This window comes from Schistocerca serialis, chromosome 11 (assembly GCF_023864345.2).
Source record: "Schistocerca serialis cubense isolate TAMUIC-IGC-003099 chromosome 11, iqSchSeri2.2, whole genome shotgun sequence".
Classification (NCBI taxonomy): Eukaryota; Metazoa; Arthropoda; class Insecta; order Orthoptera; family Acrididae; genus Schistocerca; species Schistocerca serialis.
This window is the reverse complement of record NC_064648.1, coordinates 104,996,768-105,019,740: the sequence shown is the minus strand read 5'-3', so window position 1 is coordinate 105,019,740 and position 22,973 is coordinate 104,996,768. Positions and strand designations below refer to the sequence as shown.

Sequence of the window (22,973 nt, the reverse complement as noted above, 5' to 3'; positions counted from 1 at the left end):
GTGGCTTCCTGTGTGGGAATGGGCAAGCTCCCAGCAGACACCCCAGGTTTTGTGGCGGTGTTGTTGGATTCTTTTATGTGGCTTATTGTGGGGTAGATATGGAGGTGGAAGACGTTGATTAGGATGGACAATTAGACTCAGTCGTGATTACTATCAATAGGATGAAAGACTTCTGCAGTTACATCTGAAGAGGTCGCTAGAGGAGTCACTTTGGGATGAGTGTGTCTGGGAAATGGACTAGGTCTTCTGAAACGAAAGTGATCAACCGACATCCACAAGTAAGTTCATCATGGGAATTGATGTGGGTAAACAGCTGTGGAGAGGCAGTGGTCAGTGTGAGGAACGAAATTACGTGCTATAGGATGGCTCGGACAGAGACAGGCAGTAGCACAGACCACGGTCAGGGTGGTAAAATACACACTCAGGATAAAGTATTATGCAGGATGATTGAACATGATTTGTAGCCAACTGGAGCTGTTTTTGAGGACCGGTATTGTTACTCCACAATGTTTATTGTGTGGGGATTTTTGGTTTGCTACTCCACATCTGTCATCAGAACTGTGAGATTGTTACTGGTTCACTGTGTACGGACACATGCAGATAGTGTGACGGGATAAAACTATCGATATTGTGTCAGGCAGTGGGAATGAAGGTAACAGTGGTTGGGAAGGTGAACTGAAAATCGGAGATGGGTAGATTTCAAGACAGGGGTGCAGTACACAAAGGAAGCAGCTGATCGGATAGCAGAGTACTTGTGGAGTGCACATGGGGGGTTTCAGGCTAGCCAGTAGTTTGAGGTACTCTCATGAACACTCGCCAGTTGGTACACATTTAGGGAAATCAGATAGCTTTCAGAGTAAAGTCAGTTCGACTCTGAAACTTTTATCAGTCAGCTGTCGAAGTATTTGTAACATAGTTCCCAAATTTACTCTCCTCCATGAACGTTCTCAGCCTCAAATTATTCTTGAATTGAGAGCTGGCTAAGACCCTAAGTAAAAAAACTCTGAGATATTTAGCGAGTCTTGGAATGTTTATCGGAAAGACATATTCGACGCCGTAGGAGGGGAAGTGTTCATTGCAGTTGACCAAAAATATACTCTTTACTGAGGTTGAATTTGAGTGTAATAGTGAGGTTACGTGGTCGCACATAACAGGACTAGGTGAAACCATATTAGTTGTTGGCTGTTTTTACCACCCACCCGACTCCGCTGGGACAGATGTGGAGCCATTCAAAGAAGATAAATAGTCAGCATTGCATAAATATCCAGATCACGCGACACTAGCTGGCGGTGACCTTAACCTACCGAGTATAGACTGGGACGTCTATGGATTCACTGCAGGTCGTGCAGACAGACAGTCTTGTGAAGGACTCTCGAACACATTTTCAGAAAACTGTGTTGAGCAGCTAGTTCGTCAGCCAGCACAAACAGGCAGGACCTTATCGATGGCGTCAGCATAGTGATGGGGATTAGTGATCATGATGTTATCATAACAACTATGGTTACGAAAGTCAGTAAATCAGTCGAGAACGCTAGGAGAGTTGATATGCAGTTGTCAGCGTCTCACGTAGACAATAAAATACAATCATTTAATTCCAGAATTGTGGCCATAGAGGAATTATGGCTAAAGTTTAAAGAGACTGTAAATCGTGATCCGGAAACGTATGCGCCTACTGAGTGGATCAATGGCGGAAAAGACTCATCGTGCTTTAATAACTTAATTCCTAAAATGCTGAGGAACGAAATGCTGTTACATTCTCGGTTGAAAAGAGAACGCGCAAATGAGGACAGAAAGATTTGTAGAGATTGAAACGCGTATGTATTCAGTAGCAGCGATTGCGAGGCAACAGAATCTCTGACCAGACAGTTATTTATCGTTGCTAGTCTGCGCTTGACCGCGCGAGAGTTCAGTTGCGAGAAAGTTGTTGTACGTAGCGAGTCGCGAGAGCTTGTAGTTGCGAGTTAGCAGTGTAGAGAACCTGGCTGGAGAACGATCCTAATGACGCCAGCATACATTTCTGGTAGGGACCACGAAGACAAGATACGAGGAATTACGGCTCCTAAGGAGGCATATAGACAGGCGTCTGTCACTCGCTCTGTCAGCGAGCGGAACAGGAAAGGAAACGACTAGCTGTGGAACAGGGTACCCTCCACCACGCACTGCACGGTGGCTTGCGGATTATGTATGTAGATGTAGACACAAAGGACGATAGTTGAGAGGAATTATTGGTTTCATGTCCGTAAATTTAGTGAAATCATTTTTGGCTCGGTTTCATTTGGAATCGTCAGGTTTTATCCATTCTATTTCATTTGTTGAGTCTTATGACATCATGTGTGAGGGTTGTGGTGTAATAGGTGGCCCCAGTTGTGTGTAGATAAGGACATTGACAGGAGTTTATGACGGCGGTGACGAAGCTACAGTGGTGGTGGATGTGGTTGGAACTTCTGGCTCCAGCAGTGGTGAGGGCGATGGGGCGGGCCGCGGTTTGGGGCTGGCGACGGTGTTGGCGACAGAGGCAGCGACGCTGCTGGCGAGGGAGTCGACGGTGGCGCAGGTGGCGGCGACGGTGGTGGAGCATTTGACGGAGGCAGTGGCGAAGGAGCGGCCAGACTACGGCTCTCTGTGAGTGGTGAAGCAATGAAGACGGCGACGAAGGGTGGGAGATGATCGGCGAAGAACCACTGGGAGAGTCCAGGTGAGAGCTGAGGTGCTGGCGAAGTATAGTGGGGCGTGTCAGTAAAACGGAGGATATACTTCGTACTAGAAATATTGAGAGGACATTTTGGGGTTAACATGAGTAAAGCGAGTCAGAGAATATACTCCTGCCGAGAATGTGCTCATCGCGAGTAAAAGGGTGACGGACGTTGCTCACAACAAAGAACGTTCTCCGATTTCGTGTGAACAAAACTAGAGGTGCTTCTCACAACCGGAAAATATTGATGCGAGATCTGTAGCACTCTTCGGGCTGAGTAAGTTCTGTTAAGTTTTACCTACATTTTGGCAATGATGGCAGAATTCATATTGCTTGGGAGGCAAAAAAAGAAATATATAGCCGAACGAGGTGCTGAATTGAGGAGCTGTAGAAGTTTATATCGCTTTGACAATAAGAACATTATCTGCGGACTACCTCTCAAAAGAAGTGAAAATTGAAACATTTTTATTGCTATTTAGTAGACCCAAGTTTTCAGACTGACGTACGAGAACATTTAGCTGTAGGCCTACACCAAACAACCGTGTCGCTGATGTTTCGAGACGTTCACCTTCATATCTTCTCACAGCATAAGTCTTATATAGTGTGATGTTAGAAATAAGTAGGGTTACCAGAAAAATTAATAACTGGTTTATTGCACACCTAGCGACTTGTTACTCGTAACGAACGCATGGTGGGGCGCTTACGTGCTTGCCACGCGAGCGGACAGTTGTGCGCCGTATTTAACCAAAATTATCTCGTGTTGGAGAACTGTGACAGAGTTCCGATTTGGTGTCATTTAATTTTAAGATTTCGTTCGCATAATGTGTTCACCTAACATCTATAACTGAAAAGTTTTCCACATGTTGTAAATTCGGTAACATCGCAAGTAAATACATTTTCGTAAACTGTACGTAGTTGTCTCAATAATTTGTTGGCTAATGGCTCTGAGCACTATGGGACTTAACATCTATGATCATCAGTCCCCTAGAACTTAAACTACTTAAACCTAACTAACCTAAGGACATCACACACATCCATGCCCGAGGCAGGATTCGAACCTGCAACCGTAGTGGTCGCTCGGTTCCAGACTGAGCGCCTAGAACCGCTAGACCACCGCGACCGGCAATAATTTGTTGCTACACATAAAATAAACAAAATGAAACGTAGTGCAACTCTGCCTGAACACACTGATGCCGGTTCCAGACATGTCGCCCGTTTGAGCGAGCTGAATGAAACGTGACACTGCGCGTGCTTTCTGTGCCGGACACGGCAGACCACACACACCGAGAACTCCGCAGAGAGCAGAGGTAGTGAGAAAAAGGAACACTCTCGTCAGAGATTATGGCTTCGAATGTTTTGCTCGTAAGAGCTTTCTCAAAGGATGTCCTTTTGCTCCGAGAATCTTCTCCAGAGAACTTCGTCTTGTTTATTCATACGACCCAGCGTGTTTACCTTCTGTTGGATGTCAGTACAAAGTCGAAAACCGGTGATGCAAGAGGGGAGGGGTTCACAGAGCTCCAGCGGCAGTGGTGCAGCTTAGGTACCGCCCTCCTAGTTCAGGCAGCGCACCATTTCGTGTCTCTTCTGTAGTTCACGTATCGCCATTTACAGTCGGTCATTTCTAAATTCCGCCAATCCACTTCATTACTGGACTTGCATGGTACCTTCAGTAATGGCTCCAGCACTACAGGCCAAAGCCGCCTATAGCACACTGACCCTCTCTCTGCACGCAAATTGTCGACGATTGCCTTCCGTGGCAGCGGTCTGCCCCGCTTGTCGACACTCCAGCTCCATGTGGCGAGTATTTATTGCGTCCTCTGTTGATTTGCCACTTTGTGTTGCAACGCACTTGCTCCTAAACTGAATATGGCAGTCAGTGTTGTATCATTATAGCAGTGTAGTACATTCGCAACTGTCCAGAAGTTTCGAGATTTTCTTTAGAGCTTGTTTCAGTGGATATTGTTTGTTCACTTCCTTGCTGCATTTAAATCCGTTCTTTCGCTGCCTTATGGAATGAAGGCTCCATTACGTTAAAAACAGCCCTTTCCCGAAATTCTTCCCCAACCAAATCTCCGTATAATGTTTATTCAGATCATTGTCAGTATGCACGTACATCCTCCATCTGTGGCGTAGAAATAATGAGTTTCATCACGGCACGGATTCTGAGTCCCAGCTTGTCAGTGGAGTCGGTGTGGTACTGTACCTCCATGCAGAACAGCGTGCTGGTGTACGTAGCGTGGAAATGATTTGCGAGCCTTAGCACCATGGCACCACTTGTCTTATGGGAGGGACAGCTTTCCGTTCAAACTGGGGACCCAGACATCACACGGAACTCATTATGATCCAGCTTCATGCTTTAATTGACAACGTCGTCGTCAAGTAACAGTGATAACCAAGGACCATACTACAAGGAGTACAGGGAGTACTGATTGTCCTGCATTGTATCTGGCAGTATGGAAACTTTCCATCGTTGATGGGCTATAGGGAATGCAGTTGTAGATTAATCAGGAAAAAAATTGTCTCATACCCGATTCTGAGGGCTCCATTCTCATCACAACATGTACCTGACACATATGCATCGAATCGATGTACGGAACACTGACCTTAGGACAAAGTCTTACGGCCAACAATTTCTGTATGATAATTTTCACTGCCAAACTAGAGACCCGCGCCAACCAATCACGAAGCGAGACGGAGCGAATGTTTCAGAGCCAAGTAAGCAAACATTTTTATGCAATATTACGTCAGCAAACATGTACTTCCGCGCGTCAAGCATAGCAGTGTGAGATGGTGGGATGCACACTGCCGGATGTAAGCTGAAACATTATAAAAATTGCACAACTGATAATGAGTAAAACAAAACACGTATTGTGAAATAAAAACAAATGTTTGGTATTTGCAAAGACGGATTTGAAATAGTTTAAGTCATCGTATCGCGCTGTCCTTAGCCGTTGGATCAGCTGAAAGGGACTGAATAAGTGGACCTGCTTGACGGTACATTCACGTTTGTCCACTGAACTCATCTTCCCGTGTCATACAGTCTTTACGGAAAATTATCGCAGATGTCACATCACCTAAAGCATAAAGGAAACTCCCTGGCAGGTCAGAGCCGTGTGTCGGATCCGCTACGTGCACTCTCCACTGCAGAGTGAGGATTCGTCCAGGAAGCAACTCCCGAGGCCTCTGGTCACTGCAGTGCCCATCCTTCCGGGAGCGCTGGTCCCGCCAGCCGTGCAGGGGAGCTTCTGTGACGGCTGGAAGGCAGCGGCTGAGGTACTGGCGGAAGTAAGGCTGCGACGGCGGCTCTCGGTTCCTGCCTGTCCAGCTCGATGTCTATTTTTTTAAGGACGTCATATTTGACTTTAGAAATTGTTTTACAATTGCAGTTTCGGCGTTTTGAGCCATTTTCAAGCGGTAATGAGGACGATTTTGCTTCAGCTCATGACAGACATGTCCACATGTCGTCGTCTACAATCATCTATAACAAATTTGAACAAGTCATTCATATCCTTAACATAAATATCACATGTTCACTCTCTTGCAATGCATACGAAATTCTTCTTTAAAGAAAAGAGGTATTCTGCGGCAAGCGCTGCAGCTCTGCTGTTTGATGTGTCTGAAACCAGTTAAAACGATATAGCAGCACAGAACGGAGTGGATGATCTGCAAGAAATAGTTACAATCGGTATCTCACTCAAGTGATCTGAAATCTAAAGATGAAATCTCGATGCGCTAAAATGCTAAAAAGACCAATGGATTTGCGATTGTTTGCTGTGTTACTATGCATCCTTTAAAGAATGAAAAAGTTCCAGGTTTTTGTCCCAGTCTGGTACATAGTACTCATCTATCAGGAAGTTTCTAATCCACTGCTGAGTGGAAATCCGCTCGGGATACTTTTAGCCGCGCGGGATTAGCCGAGCGGTCAAGGGGCGCTGCAGTCGGGCTGTGCGGCTGGTCCCGGCGGAGATTCGAGCCCTCCCTCGGGCATGGGTGTGTGCGTGTGTGTGTCCTTAGGATAATGTAGGTTAAGTAGTGTGTAAGCTTAGGGACTGATGGCCTTAGCAGTTAAGTCCCATAAAATTTCACACACATTTTTCGATACTTGTACGTTCTTGCTAGACTATACATGCTTGGTTTCTAACTTTTAACCTGGCACCTTGTGTGCTACAGGCTGCCGCTGTTGAGTGAACGCCTGCTGCGCTATCAGCCGTGGAGCCTCTCCTTTGACGACGACTTCAGTGCGCTGTGCAAGGAGCGGCAGCCAGAGGCGTCGCAAATGTTCAGCCTCGCTGACGAACTGTACGCCCTTTATCGTGTCTCCTGGTACACTACAGCTGAGTACATCGATTCAGTCTACGAAGATGATTTCAAGATTGTAGGTAAGTTTAATACTGGGACCCGGCCACTTCACGGTTATGCGCTGACAACTGTTCAGTTGTTCGAGGAATGAGATTCTAATACCCTTCTGAATTTGTAGTTTTAGCTCTTGCGTGATTTTGCATGCCACGCAGGATAATCTCTGGTGCTCTTTCCAAAGTCAGTGTTTAGATTCCTCGGCAACTCTCCGTCTGGATCTATGACAAGCTAACTACTTCATTTCGATGTATTATTGACTTCTTCATTATGCAGGGACTAAAAAAGACTACGTAGACAAAATTTTGGAGTGTTTAGAGAAGATTAAAAAGAACAAATTTTATGTGACACAAATGTCACAGGTGTCATGTTTTGGAGACGTTACTCAAGTGCCAGCTGGGTGCTAACGATTGCGCAACACACTCGAAACAAGTAGGTGTCTCACAAATAATGTTTGCAGCCTCAGCCTAACAGGCAACCACCTCACCTGGGGTGTCTGCCAGTGTCTGGTACACTGAACAACTCGTCTCCCTCCTGTAGGAGGCACGCAACACCTCTAAACAGTGCCCATCCCACAGCACTTTGAACACCGTCTCTGAACGCCAGTGCAGATAAGACCTTCATACGTGTGCGACACGTGCCTCATATAAAAAAGTGTTCCTTCTTATCTTCTATAAACGCTCTAAAATTGTGTACACGTAGTTTTTTTTGAGACCCAGTCTAAGGCTTGTTTTAAAAATAGCGAATGGTTTCTGCAACTTAACGGCTACAGACAAGCTAATGTTTCGTCAATACTGTAACTTGTGTAGTGTTCTACACTTCTCATCTATGATGCTGGCATGATACTGTTCGTATTTACTAATTTTCTTTGACGAATAATATTTCGATTTGTAACTGAACAGTTAATTTTATCAGATACACTGTTAATATTATCCTTAGAAATGTTAATACTATGAACTGTAGTAGGACTGAGGAAACACAGCTATCGCATCTGTCTGCTAAACAACTCTATTTGTTCGAATCACTATATTTTTTTAAATTTATTATTTTACTCTCGTTGCTGGGCTTTATCTCTTACTCGATCATCTATCTATCGTGCACCAGACATGAAACGAGTTGCAGGGTTTTCATTGGTAGTAAGCTGACTAATTAAGAAACTAAGGTGGTCGAAAAGGGTTACAACAGATAAGGAAGTAAGTTATCACAAAAATATCCGTATAGTAGAACCAGGAACTGTAATACTGAGAAGAAAGGCCTTTCCAAAATTTCGGCTGTCGCCGATAATTTACTGCAGGCACTCACAAGAATAATACTGGCACCTAAAAGGAAATACGCATTGTTAGCAAGTTACTAAACAAGCGGACTCTTACCCCATCTGTTGCTAGACTGAGCTGCACTCTGCAGCATGTCTATAATGATGACTGAAACTGTTATGGACACCGAGAACAAACGTGTGAGCTGTAGTTGATGTTTCAATTCATCACGAGCCGCTACAAGATATTAAAGAATGAGCAGCGACAAGACCTTACAGAGTTGTGGACCACTAGCCGTTTGTCTGGAAGCTAACTTTAAGCCCGACATTGAAGATATCTTCAGGGGCCGAACGGTGTGGCCGTACGGTTTTAGGCGCTTCAGTCTGCAACCGTGTGACCGCTACGGTCGTAGGTACGAATCCTGCCTGGGGCATGGATGTGTGTGATGCCCTTAGGTTAGTTAGGTTTAAGTAGTTCTAACTTCTAGGGGACTGATGACCTCAGATGTTAAGCCCCATCATGCTCAGAGCCATTTTATCTTCAGGGGAAAGTGGTCGTGATAATCCAGAGAGATCGGAGAGGTCGTGGCAGTTCGGTCGAGATTGGGGGGGGGGGGGGGAGGAGGAGGGAAAGAATAAAGTCGTGCGAATCTCTTCTGAGCACGTGGCGATGTTCGAAATGGTTTGCACCATCCAGCAGGCTGCTACAACGGCCCTGCTGAAAGAGTTGCCCTCGCCACTATTAAAACCGTGGCGCTTCTCTTCCGGCTTCTTTACGCATCACTGTCCAGCAGAACTAGATGCTTGCGCACAACAGACCAACGTATCAAGAACCGAGCCCTGATCTGTTGTCGCTGCCATTGTGTAAAATCAACTAAATCGCAAATCCAAGCCTACAGATCTCACAAATACTTCCAGTGTGACGACTATCTGACCCAGTATTGCAGAACCACGTGGCCTATCCCAGTTACAACAAGACCAGTCCAAGTTGCAAATTTTTATTTTTTATTCATTCGATGATTTGTTTCGGAGCAAGACCAATTTTCAAATCACCATAACATAGTCGAAAATGGCATTTCTGAAGATGTCAAAAACGTGCAATGGACATTTACAGTGCATAGAGATAACTCACCGAACGAACAAAAACTTGGAACGGTTTTTCGTTCACTGATTACCAGAAGTTGCTGACACAAACTACTGCAGCATACTGGAAGTTCGTTAAACCTCCCATATTAACTGTGCCCAAATGTACAATCCTTGCACAACTGCATCATCTACACAGCCTCAACTCGAATGATCTAATAAATATAAAGTAAACGCATTATTCACGACACTAAACTTACATTCCGCATCCCAACAGCTACATGCATTGCATCCTCACCATCAAAGATATTGAGTTCAGATCCACAGTTTTCTACACCGTCAGTAGAGCTCACCGTCATCATCCCAACAGTTTCTTGTGTCGCATCCCTAACATGAAAGACATCCAGTTTAGAACCACTGTTTCCCACAACAGTCTTTCAGCGTCCCCATATCGTCCAACAGATGACGATAACAGCCACAGTCACCTTCCATTTTAACATCCAAGTCACCTGTTCCAAAAAGCAATCCAACTTTAACTTCAGCCACACCAAAACATCAGCTTAAAACCTATACCTAACCTCGTTTCGCCACATAAAACATCAAGACAAAGTAGCAGCATAGCATTCCATCCATATGTCTGTTCCATCAGCTCCAACGAGATCTTCATCACTCACATGTTATTTCAATGCTACAACTATACTTTAATGAAAATTGTTACAGTAACGTAACATAGTCCCAGTCATTCTACACTCTACAAAGCACAGATAATTGCTACAACATACAATCAGATGGTACTGCCAATGGGTGCTTGTAAGATATCCTGATACCAGCACCTCATTCTGCAGATCAGAAACCCTGGGATTGGTGATACACATGAACAAAAACACTGCCACATTTTCCATAAACTGAACAATCTATTGAAAAACGATTCATTCTCCTCTCATCCATAACAACCACACGTTACCAAACAACCTCAACAAGGCAGACTCAGTGCTTCATATCTTAAAGATATACTCACTGTATCTAATGACTGTTCGACAATTCGGTACATACAGTGTCACACAATTACGACCACCATATCTCTTGGTCCCAGTTTAAAATACCTGTCTATAATGCCACAAAACGAATTAAATATAGCATTTACAACACAAGACTATAAAGCCACACATTTTGTGAGCGTGTGGGTTGGTGCTATTCTGTCATTCTGCGCAACAGATTAATCTGAGATGTTCCCTTTACCCTTTGGCCCCTGCAAGATGCAATTTCCACCCCCACACTACTATAGAAGTCAGACGGACAGTCTTGACGTTCCAAAGAGAAATGCCTAAAAAACTTTCAGCAATAAATACCTTCTGGAGTCATCCACTGTAAGGAAATGACACAAAAATTCACAAAATGTCTTACGTAACTAGTGGGATACTTGGGTACTGGAGTAGTGCTAGTTAGTGTAAGAAAAACACGAAAGTAACGAAAATTATTATTTATTTTGCTAAAATTCTGAGAAATCACCATAGCACTTTTAGTTATGAATTGAACACGTTATTTGCAGGTTCTTTTCAGAATGTGAAGTTACCTCTTAAGGATAGGATTCGGTAATTAAATTTCTATACAAAGTTTAAGATTGTTATTGACTTGGCAGAATGGCTGAGAGCAGCACCTACCCAACTTGAATATTTACCAGTTAGAATGTTGCTAGGTACAGTCGAGGCTGTCACGTGTGATATGCAGTGAAGGGTACTGTTGTGGAAGAAATGTGGGGGTCGCAAGAGCTGTAGCTGTGATGACTGCTGTCTGTGCTGCTCGCTGCCGACAAATAAGATAACTCTCGTTCTATAACTTGACCTTCGCCAATCAAACTCTCCCTACGCCTTGATGAAGTCAAGGACTCCTATTTGCCCCTAGTCTATTGGCGTGGTACACCGGTCAGATATCCAGTCCACCGCGATGCCACTCAAAAATTCACTCACAGGCGTTTAACTATTACTCTGTCCATTCACACCGCATAATAAGTGTGGCGGCCAACACAGTGAACAATGCTTAATCGCAAGGACTCAATATACAGTTGCACTTCGATTCGCTCTCGACAGAGGTGCTCTCCCAGTTAAGTACTGAGGAGAGACTTGTTCCTCGCTCTCTCGAGTACATGTACGAGCGCGCACGCTCTCGTTACATGTTCTCGCTCCAAGAGCGACAATGGAACGGCCCCTCTGCACGCCAGACGAGAAGCGGTATACCTTTCGATCTCTCCCATTACTCCTTCAACTCAAGGCGTCAGAAATATCGTCTGCCAATCAGAATTGCTCTTCTAAAACGCGAGAATGACGTATTGTTTAAGGCGACCAATCGGGAAATCTGTAGTATCGGTGTTTGGCGTTTGCTGTCTCCCTGTGAAACTGCGTGCTATGTGTAAAGAATGCGTAGGCTAACCGCTCCCACACAATGTAGCGGAATTTGCTTTTAAGCCGAACACGAGATCGTCCTTTCACTCGGGCTAACGCTGTCTGCTCTACAGGCGGTCACTGGCCGACGTAGATAACTTGGGACCGGCCTCCTGGGGTGCAGTTGCCTCTCTCGAGCTAAAAGCTCCTGTGACCGGCGTGTCTGGAATGTATGTGTGTACGCCAGCCTCGAGTATTTCGACCACGGTGCGCACTTGCGATTTATTAGTTATTTGCATATCGTTTACATGAATTCATACAATACTGACTTTATCTTATCGAGTTTGGGCTCGAATGAAGCGTCTTGATGTGCAGAATATGATTGTGAGGGCGGAATATGTAAGCAATGAAGGAGACCACGACGTCTTACAATTTCAGGAAATTCTTATGAGAGGCTGCTCATGACTCCATTACTTTAGACCTTCTTAAAAAAAAAAAGAAAGAAAGAATGCTCTTATTTCCTACTACCTATAGTCAATTTGTGTGATATCATACTGTATGCAAGTTTATATCCCACAGCTCACCTATACTAATCAAAACGTCATGGAACCCAGGTTTGAACCTCGCTGCTGCTTAAATTTAGAATAAAAATCGTCAGTAATGATGGATGGGCGGACAGAGCTTCAAGGCACTTTTTCCCCTGCTCCTAAAACCCTGAAGAGTCAGCAGTGCTCAAAGGCATGAGAATGCAGAAGGTAATGGGAACCACTGGTGTCTGTCCACAGGACATGTGGCCTGATGTTGAAAAGTGGTACGATGACTCCTCCACTGGCGAAATATTCCGCAATAGTCGCACATTCGGATCTCTGGGAGGAAACTGGCAAGTGCCAGGTGTCCCAATGAATTATGTTTCCTGTATAGCTCCTTGTCTGGCACACCATGCTTCTTTTGTTACTCTAAATCTTACTCAACAGCATATCTCCATCTGCCTCGATAACTTAACCTCTTGGTGTAGCCTCTGCTACATCAAAAACACTTTTGTTAAAAACCCAAGGAATTATTACAGTAAATACCACCAATCATTTCTCTCTCCCTAACTTCCACCATGACACACATAAACATGACTGTGTGGTGGTACTCTGTTCAAAGGTAAGCTGGTTCGAATCCAGGTGATGGAAGAAATTTGCATTGCTGGTATATCCCCAGTAATGGGAGGGGAAATTGAAGCATAAAGTTTCTCATCACCAGACCTCGTGTCAGTGTTCTACATTACATTACCTCTCCTCAGTGTATGATGATACACTGATGACGCCTGTGACACTGTTGAAGGTGACACATGTGGTGTCGACGATAATCGCCTGCAGCAAATCGTCAATCGACCACCGCAGAGATGCTGTACACCTAGGCAGCATCGCCACCGCCTATGAGAAAGAAGTAGTAAGCCACTCCTCCTGTAGCTTCGAGGCGCCACACACGACAAGTAATTCCAGTTCTGCCAGTGCCTGGTACGAGTTCTGCCAGAGTCCAGCCTGAGTTCTGTTCTGTCTACGAGGATATCAAAGTTCCATGACGACTGCAGAGAAGCGACGAATTTCTGCCTTCAGAGTGCAGTGTCGGCGTAACGTCACTCAGTCAAGCCTAGGCCAAGCATGCACGTACAGAGAGTCGAGGGCCAACAACAGACACATATTTGGCACAGTTGTAGTAAACGTTCAGTGCTCATCATCTGCAGACTTGCACTGTAATGCCTCTCAGTGTTTTCAGCAGCTCCTGTGTATTTGGACCCCAATTAATACCACACGTGCTCACACAGCCACAGCCACGAGGAGCTAAAGATAAGTGTATTGCTTTCCAAACAATAAGGCGTTCTGATCATTGACTGTTTCATCTATCTACTTGTAAATTTATTAAAAGCATGACACAACAACATGTGTGTCAGATGTGGATGTTAAGCTCTTAACGCATCCATTACAGTCATGTACACTCAACAGATAACTCCGAGTCACAGTTCTCTCACAATGCAAGGACAGTGCCCAATTATGTGGAGGAAGATAAGCGCTTGCAGTAAGGCGGTGGACCTGCTGCTCCATTCCTCTGTGCTGACATGGGCAGAGGACTCTCACTTTCTCATATCTTGGAATAATCACGCATCCCCAGCTTACAACAAACTCAAATTAAGAAGACAGGAAACACGACAATGTGGGGATTCCATCACTCAGCCATCCTCTGTACTTGGGTAAAACCCACTGAACGAGACGATGCTGTGGTAAGCTGTTGGCTCCAAACTTGGTTTTCGACCATATTTAGTTTCTCTGTGATGTCCCTACACAGCTTAAGGTGAATGACACGACGGTTCCTATGGATGGACGCCGCTGTCCTGCTTCCCCGTTCTTCCCAATTCTGGGTTATGCTCTAATAGCTGTTTCACCAACAGGACGTTAAACCCTGATCTTGTTTCTTCCTTCGTCTTTCCAAAAGCCTTAGTGGCCCCAGTGTTACTTTCGCCAATATAGCTTGGATCTCAGCAGTCTCAAAAATTTACCATTCCTTACAGTCTTAGAACACCTTGCACTCTGTATCATATTTGCCGTCTCAGACGCAACCTCTACCAGCTGATTAGATTGCCCTCTCTTCTGAAGTTCCTCATACTTTGTCACAAATTGTAAACGTTCCATAAACGTGGGGAACAAAAGCAATTTTTCTCGCCTATCCTCTGGATACCTAGGCTTCTGGTGCGCCTGTACCAACATGTCATATCCACCCTCCACTTGCCACCCTTCTGTATCCTATTCGAGCGGAACTTCAGCTGGCTGGTTCTTCCTGTTCCAGAATAGTATGTAGACACTTACTCCTCCAACCATCTATAATCCTAGCGTATATGCCTCTTCAATATGTAGATGATCCCGCTTCCAGCCTCCTGACCACTGCCATCCCTCCCTCACACCTCCCTCTACCCACATCAACTTGTCAATCATACTTCCCAGCCCACTCCAACACCTTGAATACATACACCCTTTCTGGCCGGCACCTGCATCATACTGTATTACCCTCGTAGTAGTTATTGGGAACTGACTGCCAGTGACTTGCCAGAAGCACGAGACTTATCTTCACCATAGCACCATCATCAGCTTCAATGTACATGTGTTTATGTAGAGACGCTATGGCTTTTATTTTTTTGAAACCTATCATTTTATTCATTCTCCCATAAAAGCTATACTGGCCTAACTTCGATAGGCTGAAGAGCAGCAAAGTGTCTGAAGCTTGCGCACCACACGATAATGTGGTGGGAGTGGAATGAATAACAAAGAAAATGGAGTGTTTACGACAAAGTCGTGCATTCGGCCTTTCACAGAACATGGCGGTGTATGAGAACCTTTCAGAACTTATTCGTCTTACTGGGTATACATTTGCGCTCAACACGCCAATGAACTATACAGGGTGAGTCACCTAACATTACCGCTGGATATATTTCGTAAACCACATCAAATACTGACGAATCGATTCCACAGACCGACCGTGAGGAGAGGGGCTAGTGTAATTGGTTAATACAAACCATACAAAAATGCACAGAAATATGTTTATTAACACAAACCTACGTTTTTTTTTAAATGGAACCCCGTTAATTTTGTTAGCACATCTGAACATATAAACAAATACGTAATTTGTTGCATTGTAAAATGTTAATTACATCCGGAGATATTGTAACCTAAAGTTGATGCTTGAGTACCACGCTGTTCGATCGTGTGTATCGGAGAGCACCGAATTACGTAGGGATCCAAAGGGAACGGTGGTGGACCTGGAACAGCACATTACGTCCACATGCTAACACCTTCTTATTGGTCTTTGACGCACATGTACATTACAATGAGGGGTGAGGTACACGTACACACGTGGTTTCCGTTTTCAATTACGGAGTGGAATAGAGTGTGTCCCGACATGTCAGGCCAATAGATGTTCAATGTAGTGGCCATCATTTGCTGCACACAATTGCAATCTCTGGCGTAATGAATGTCGTACACGCCGCAGTACATCTGGTGTAATGTCGCCGCAGGCTGCCACAATACGTTGTTTCATATCCTCTGGGGTTGCAAGCACATCACGGTACACATTCTCCTTTAACGTACCCCACAGAAAGAAGTCCAGAGGTGTAAGATCAGGAGAACGGGCTGGCCAATTTATGCGTCTTCCACGTCCTATGAAACGCCCGTCGGACATCCTGTCAAGGGTCAGCCTAGTGTTAATTCCGGAATGTGCAGGTGCACCATCATGCTGATACCACATACGTCGACGCGTTTCCAGAGGGACATTTTCGAGCAACGTTGGCAGATCATTCTGTAGAAACGCGATGTATGTTGCAGCTGTTTGGGCCCCTGCAATGAAGTGAGGACCAATAAGGTGGTCGCCAATGATTCCACACCATACATTTACAGTCCACAGTCGCTGTCGCTCTACCTGTCTGAGCCAGCGAGGATTGTCCACGGACCAGTAATGCATGTTCCGTAGATTCACTGCCCCGTGGTTTGTGAAACCCGCTTCATCGGTAAACAGGTAGAACTGCAACGCATTCTCTGTTAATGACCATTGACAGATTTGCACTCGATGATTAAAGTCATCACCATGTAATTACTGATGTGGCGACAAATGAAACGGGTGAAAGCGGTGACGATGCAGTATGCGCATGACACTACTTTGACTCAGTCCACCGGCTCTCGCAATGTCACGTGTACTCATGTGTGGGTTTATGGCAACAGCAGCTAACACACCAAGTGCACCCGCTTCTCCTGTGACGGGCCTGTTACGGACCCGTTTGCGTGCTACGACCATACCTGTTGCATACAGTTGGCGGTAGATGTTTTGCAATGTGCGGCACGTTGGATGCTCTCTGTCCTGGTACCGTTCTGCATACACCCTACAAGCTTCAGCTGCATTTCGTCGACACTCGCCATAGATGAGTATCACTCTCCGCCTTTTCAGAGTTCGAATACACCATGGTCACAGTTCCTAGAACACCACACTATCACAGACGTCTGGTAACACGGTGTACTACAGTTGGTCTGCGTGCGGAGACGAATGCAGAATAACAATAGCAGCAAGCGCTACATGCGGACATTGCGACAGCTAGACCAAACCACAACAGTGCACTACAGCCACACTCGTAAACATGGTCGTCATCGAAACATGTCCCTGCAGATGCTGCTCGCCGACCGTGGCCCGTGTTTGTTACAAGACGCAACTGAATGTTGGAGGTTTCAAGCGTCAACTTTAGGTTACAATATCTCCGGATGAAATTAACATTTTACTATGCAACAAACGGCACTGATTACGTATTTGTTTATATGTTCAGATATGCTAACAAAACTAACGTGGCTCCATTTAAAAAAACGTAGGTTTGTATTAAACAGTTACACTAGCCCCTCTCCTCACGTTCGGTCTGTGGAATCGGTTCGTCAGTATTTGATGTGGTTTACGAAATATATCCATCGGTAACGTTAGATGACTCACCCTATATACATTGGATGATGTGTAGCATATCAGTATCATTCTCCTTTGATTTGTACTCTGAACAGGAATAGTGCTCGAGGAAAACGACCATCAGGACTTCTCAGAATGCAGTAGGTAAAGCCGTCATCAAGCTGAAGCCTGGTTTGGTCACCACAGTGCTTCGCGAGCCATTGTCCTACTGCAGGTTGTGGTCACTCGCCGTTTTCCTACTTCTGAACTAACTTACCCAGTTAATAATTGTGGGACACAGTTAATTATTGGGTCTCCGAACAATTCTACAGTTCCAACATTTTCGATTTCCATAAATCAATGTCAGAGGTGAAAGAAGAGATAAGTGACAGAAGGAATCTCGGGAGCAATGCCTGAATCCCAAATCTCTGGAGTTGTAATCCCACATTCATCCACTCAGCAGCTGAGGCATATATGTCCCAATTGCATTTATTGCTGCATTATTATCATTACACAAGGTACGAGTCAGAAGAAGTAATTACATTTTTGTGCGTGTTTTTGAATGTATGCAAACAGAGTATTAACAGTAAATCGTTCATTGTGGTAAAGGAACTCCCAAAATCGTCAGTTACTGTATTTTGTTGTGCTTTTTCTCGACAATCTCGTGCTAACGACACAAACTGGTGACAAATATGCTCCATCACTTTTTTTTACGCTGCGTGATGGGGTCACTAAGTTCACGGAGGAAAGTGAAATATCACAAAGACGAGAATTCAGCCTGCATCCTATTTCTTTGTACAGGACGCCTATGGAGTTATGTCAAAAGAGTATATTCTATATGGACGTAGTTAGATATAAAAAAAATACGTATCCAACGGATCAGTGTATGGGCGATCACACCTTCCTCAGATATCTACGTGTCTCGCTGTCCCCCTTGCTTTATTGCGAGTCGTCCTAGTAATTCTGCTTAGAAAGACTTCCTCAACACTTGTGTCAATTTTCCATTAATCTTTCAACGTTGAGCCACATGAGGCTTTATTATTCTTCATATTCAGTCATTTGCGTGGTAAGATCAAAAGTTTGTCATGACGATTTCAAAAGGTTGTTGAGGTGGTAATGTTGGGATTTCGTGGTAACCATTTTAATGTGGCTTTAAATGCTGCAGAACCAAATAGAATCCGAGAATAAGTTGTTCATTAAGAAACCCACACATCTGAACAACAAAATGAGACTCAAGCTCCTTCCTTCTACAACCACACAAGATCCGTGATTGCCTTGTCATGGAGGTGAGATACTGGAAACTTCTGTTGTATAGAGAATTGGAAATTCCCATTCATGCAAGCTTCAAAAGAATGTGGTCCTAACAGGTATTCTGATCACACAATGGCCCACATAAGGTGAGGTAGGTTCCTTTCCAACTCTGGCCCACATAAGGTGAGGTAGGTTCCTTTCCAATTCTGGCCCACATAATGTGAGGTAGGTTCCTTTCCAACTCTTGCTGATAATGGGTACTTTCCTTAGACAAGAAAACAATTTTTTCCTGATCAAATAGTGGTATATGGGACATTTATAGGTAAATAACATTCTTGAGCGAGACATGGCAGAAGTCGCCACAACGAAGTACAGTAGGTTACAAATCGTTGCTCCACACCATTGTCAGATAATTCAGTAACAAACATGGGCCTCAATCCTTTCGTATTCATATTTTTTCAGTGTGGTCGTGCATTGTTGAAGAAGATGCTTGAAGTCCAACTGCTCTTTTGTAAATGATTTTCATTGGAGACTGCTCATCTGATTAAGAGTGGGTGACACACGTTTCCTGTCACTTTTTATTGCTTCCAATATGTGGTCTGTCTTTGAGACAGTCTAAAAATACAGGACATTTATCTCAATCAGGCATGGCTACTTTACGAGGGGGACTGAGGCAAATGCTCTCATCATACCTTACATAGTTTTTCCTATCTGCGGATGTTCATGCACCCACCAATCCTCCACTGATCTCTCCATTACAAGATAACTGTTGGTCCATGGATTCGGAACTCAAAGACTGCAGTTCTGAAACAAAAATATAATTCTGACAACATTGTTTTTTTAACATCTTCAGTGCAGGACTATCAATAAAACCTATTTACTTCCTTATTTTTACTACATCAAGAGCGATGCAGGGACTTCTTGGACACCCTGTGGATGAAATAGACGCGCATAGTAACATGATATCTGTCTTTGTTAATACTCTTACTTTGTGTTGACATGCCGCCTTACATAGTTCTGGGTAACTGAACCTGGGTAATGTGGGTAAACAACGCCCAGGCTCCTCATCCAGAGAAGACTTTGGATTCAGCTGCCTGCAGTGTACGGGCACCACCTACTTGCTGTCGTTTTCTTGCAGACGAGGAGTGGCAGCTGGAGGACAGAAGCCACGATACGCTCTCCGTGAACACTGACTGCGTGCAGCTGTTGGTGAACGCCCTGGACCACCCCACGTGTCCGCTGGAAGACCTGCCACTGGAAGCCGTGAAGCAGCGCGAGCAGTGCCGCGAGCAGCTGTGGGACGACGTGGTGCAGAGGTCGCCCCACATACCCGTCACCAGCTACCTGGCCTACACGCAGAGGATAAACGTCAACCTCTGTCTTCTGGCCTGGATGGCGGTCAACTCGTACGGCATTTGTCAGGACGTCCCGTTTAGTATGATACAGTCCGTACACGATGCTCGCTGCTATTTCGATAGTCCTGCTGATCAATCATGTCTGCAGTCGAACGCTACAGACGCCATCTGTTCGGTTTCCAGAGCTATTCTGTTGCTGAAGTGTCGCGATTTTTCCTCCTTTAAGGCTTCTGATGATTGTACGCTCTTTCATTACCCATTTCAACGTTTCCCAGTTGGATATACTAAATCTATCCGCATACTGTATCAAAAGTTAACAGAAGAAACCCTGAACTACAGAAACAGTTTAAACAACGCTACCTTGAGATACAAGGATTTCAAAATTGACAGCTTGAAGCCTTTAGAAATCTCATTTATACTGATAAATATCATTTTCCGTTTCTCGACTGCCGGAGTATACATGTATCTTCCCCAGTTACGTAACTTGCCTGGGAAGATATTCTTGTCGTTTCAGATCACGTGCATAGTCCAGATCCTGTGTTCTGAGGTCGTGTATCGTATGGCAGGCGTCCCTGACTTACCTACAGCAGTGCTGATAGATAGCGCCCTCACACTTCTCAGCTGTATCTGGCTGAACTCATTCTGCTACCAGATGTATTCTTGTGTTCGCCATCTCAGGCTTCCTAACCAGCTACTACCTGCTGAAGTAAGCCAGTTATTCCGTCGTGAGATGCTGTGTGTGTTTATACCGTGGAGTATAGTATGTGTGGCAGCTGTTGCTTTGGAAAAGACGAGTGAATATTACCTCATCCACAGTCGCATAGTAGTCCTTGCAGGGATTTCAGTGTCTGTGGCATTCAACTTGGTTTGTCTCGGACTGATTGGATACATGTACCTATGTAATCGGTGCTCCATGCGGCAACTCAAAATTGTTGATAACAAGAAATTTGCCTCGAAGAAGCAATGTCTTTTTATGTCAGTTAAGGCCGTTATATTAAGTGGAATAGGAATTATTATTAGAATTGGGTTCCACCAGGCTCAGGGAATAGCGCAGTTAGTGTACTATATACATCTAGTTACGATGCTGCAAGGACCAGTGCTCTTCGTCTGTTTCGTTTGCAATGGAACGACGCTCCCTCTACTGAAGAACAGGATACTTCTTTGGTGGGACCCAACCAGCATCCCTGCAGGTCTAGAGCTGTGTTCGGCAGCCAAGAGGAATCTGGCCAGGAGAAACAATGAACAGTCTCCCTTTTCAGAATCCTCGCTGTAGCCTCCTTCAGTATTTTTCGCAAATAACTGTTTCCACACTACACTGCATTAAACTCAGCAATAAAATGGAGTGTACCTGGTATGACAATATCAAACGTCATTAAATCTCATATCGTACAGCCAGTACTTCTCTTTCCTAACGTCTCCTTCATTTATAACTGTGTGCTTATTTGTGAGTGGTAGCCTCTGTCTACCTATTCTAATGCACTGAGACTACTTACTAAAATTGTTGGGAAATGCTTCGTGTATACAATAGGCTGCGTCAATCACACGGCCTGTTATATACAAGGAGAACGCAGCATGTTGTCGGAGAAATTCCCGTTCGTCAGGGTCATCTACCATGACGATGGTGCATTTCTGGACACATGTTCGTAGGACGTTTTATCTCCGTTTTCCGTCGAGGATCTGTCTTTGCAGTTTGTCGGTTTTATTAATGTATAATGTATGATATTAGTATATAACATTATGTCTGAAACAAGGAAATTTTCCATATGTGTGTGAAAGATGTACTTTTACATGATTTGTAATTCAAGTACCATGACAAGAGACATTCAGATACTTAAAAAATCAAAAGAGAGGGGTGAATGACTGAAGTGGTGTGTGCATGAAAGTGTAAATGGGTTTGTTTAGCTTATTAGTGGTTCGATTACATAGATTGGCTCAAACAGGTATAGTAATAAAGTAACACGTGAGTTGTTGTGTGAAATGTGGCTTGAAGTGAACGCAAAGTGTCGAATGGCAGAGTTATATGAGATTAGCATTATTGGGTCTGAGAGACAAGATGGTGATTTGTTAAGCTAGAGGTTTGTAAGGGTACTATGGCAGATGTTAATAGTTAGAGTTCCATGTGCCACTCTTGAGCAAGGAAGAACATTACTTAAAGGCGTATTTACAGAAACAGTACTGTGGAAGGATAAACTTGTGCCAGTACTGTGAGTCATGGAAAACACGTGCCGTAGTAGCTTCACTAAAAACACACAGTACGCCGAAATTGTTGTGATTCGTAATCAATAGAAGATCTCCCATTTGTTCAAATAAAACCTGAGTGAGCAAAGTAAAGGAGTGTCTGTGTGAATTTAGTACCCAGCCCAAAGGAAAATTCTGTGATAAATAGTACTACGTGGAGTGATTTTCGTGAATTGTGAAACTACAGGACTCATCGCGCACTTAGCAGGCACCCGCAGTGTTAACCGCGGTTTCCGTCTGGACGCAGTGGAACCAGAGGCCGCAGCGCCACGAGGGAGGCAGGTGTCGGGTGTAGCCCGCCTGGCCGCAGGGGGCGCCGGCAGCTCAACACATTCTGTAAAACCGTTTGACGAAGATTTGCAGGCCGTGCGCCTCGATTCTGTCAGCGCAGCGCCAAGCCAACCCTGGCCCGCTTTGCGTGACGTCACAAGAGCGCGCCGCGGCCTTCTCTTTAGGTGGTGGCGGCCAGAGCCGACACGGGGCGCAGTGGGGGCGCTTAGCGGCCCACCCAGACAAGCGTCCTGCACCACCGGTACACGCGTAAAGTCGGTCCGACACAGTGGTCGCCAGCCGAGCCTCGACCCGCTGGAAAGTATCGAACCTCATCGCTCGAAAGCCAGTAGTTAACGGCCCTCATTCTACCTACTTACCCCCAGGCAAGATCCCGAGTTCCGACCGCAGTACTGGGAACATTCACAGCCAAGTCCAGGAAATTACTTTCGACTGGCTGTACGAAATACACAGTTCAAACTCAACAGGAAGACGGTCACTCAAAAAACATGACTCCCAAATTTGGATAACAAACTGAGATTATCGCTATCCGAACGCGTTTGGAAACTCGAGAACACTGTGCGTCGCGACACGGAACTCCGCTCCAGAGCGCCCGCGACCCGCCACGTCGGCCACACGGGCGCCGACGG

General features: G+C 44.9%; 1 protein-coding gene across 1 annotated transcript; it reads left to right on the top strand.

Moving 5' to 3' along the window:
• Positions 1 to 215: 215 nt before the first annotated feature.
• Positions 216 to 22,140, top strand: LOC126426494 (uncharacterized). The gene is made up of 4 exons (XM_050088403.1): positions 216 to 278; positions 2,375 to 2,622; positions 6,863 to 7,071; positions 19,599 to 22,140. Exons 1-4 carry the CDS (start codon positions 216 to 218, stop codon positions 21,086 to 21,088), a joined length of 2,010 nt encoding a protein of 669 aa, XP_049944360.1. The 3' UTR covers positions 21,089 to 22,140.
• Positions 22,141 to 22,973: the final 833 nt, after the last annotated feature.

What these genes read in the sequence shown, in the direction of transcription:
- LOC126426494 (XM_050088403.1), top strand. Translation starts at nt 216, where the DNA reads ATGAGTGTGTCTGGGAAATGGACTAGGTCTTCTGAAACGAAAGTGATC. An exon ending in TGATCAACCGACATCCACAA is followed by an intron (nt 279 to 2,374) that starts GTAAGTTCATCA and finishes AGTTGTGTGTAG; the next exon opens with ATAAGGACATTGACAGGAGT. An exon ending in CGGCCAGACTACGGCTCTCT is followed by an intron (nt 2,623 to 6,862) that starts GTGAGTGGTGAA and finishes TGTGTGCTACAG; the next exon opens with GCTGCCGCTGTTGAGTGAAC.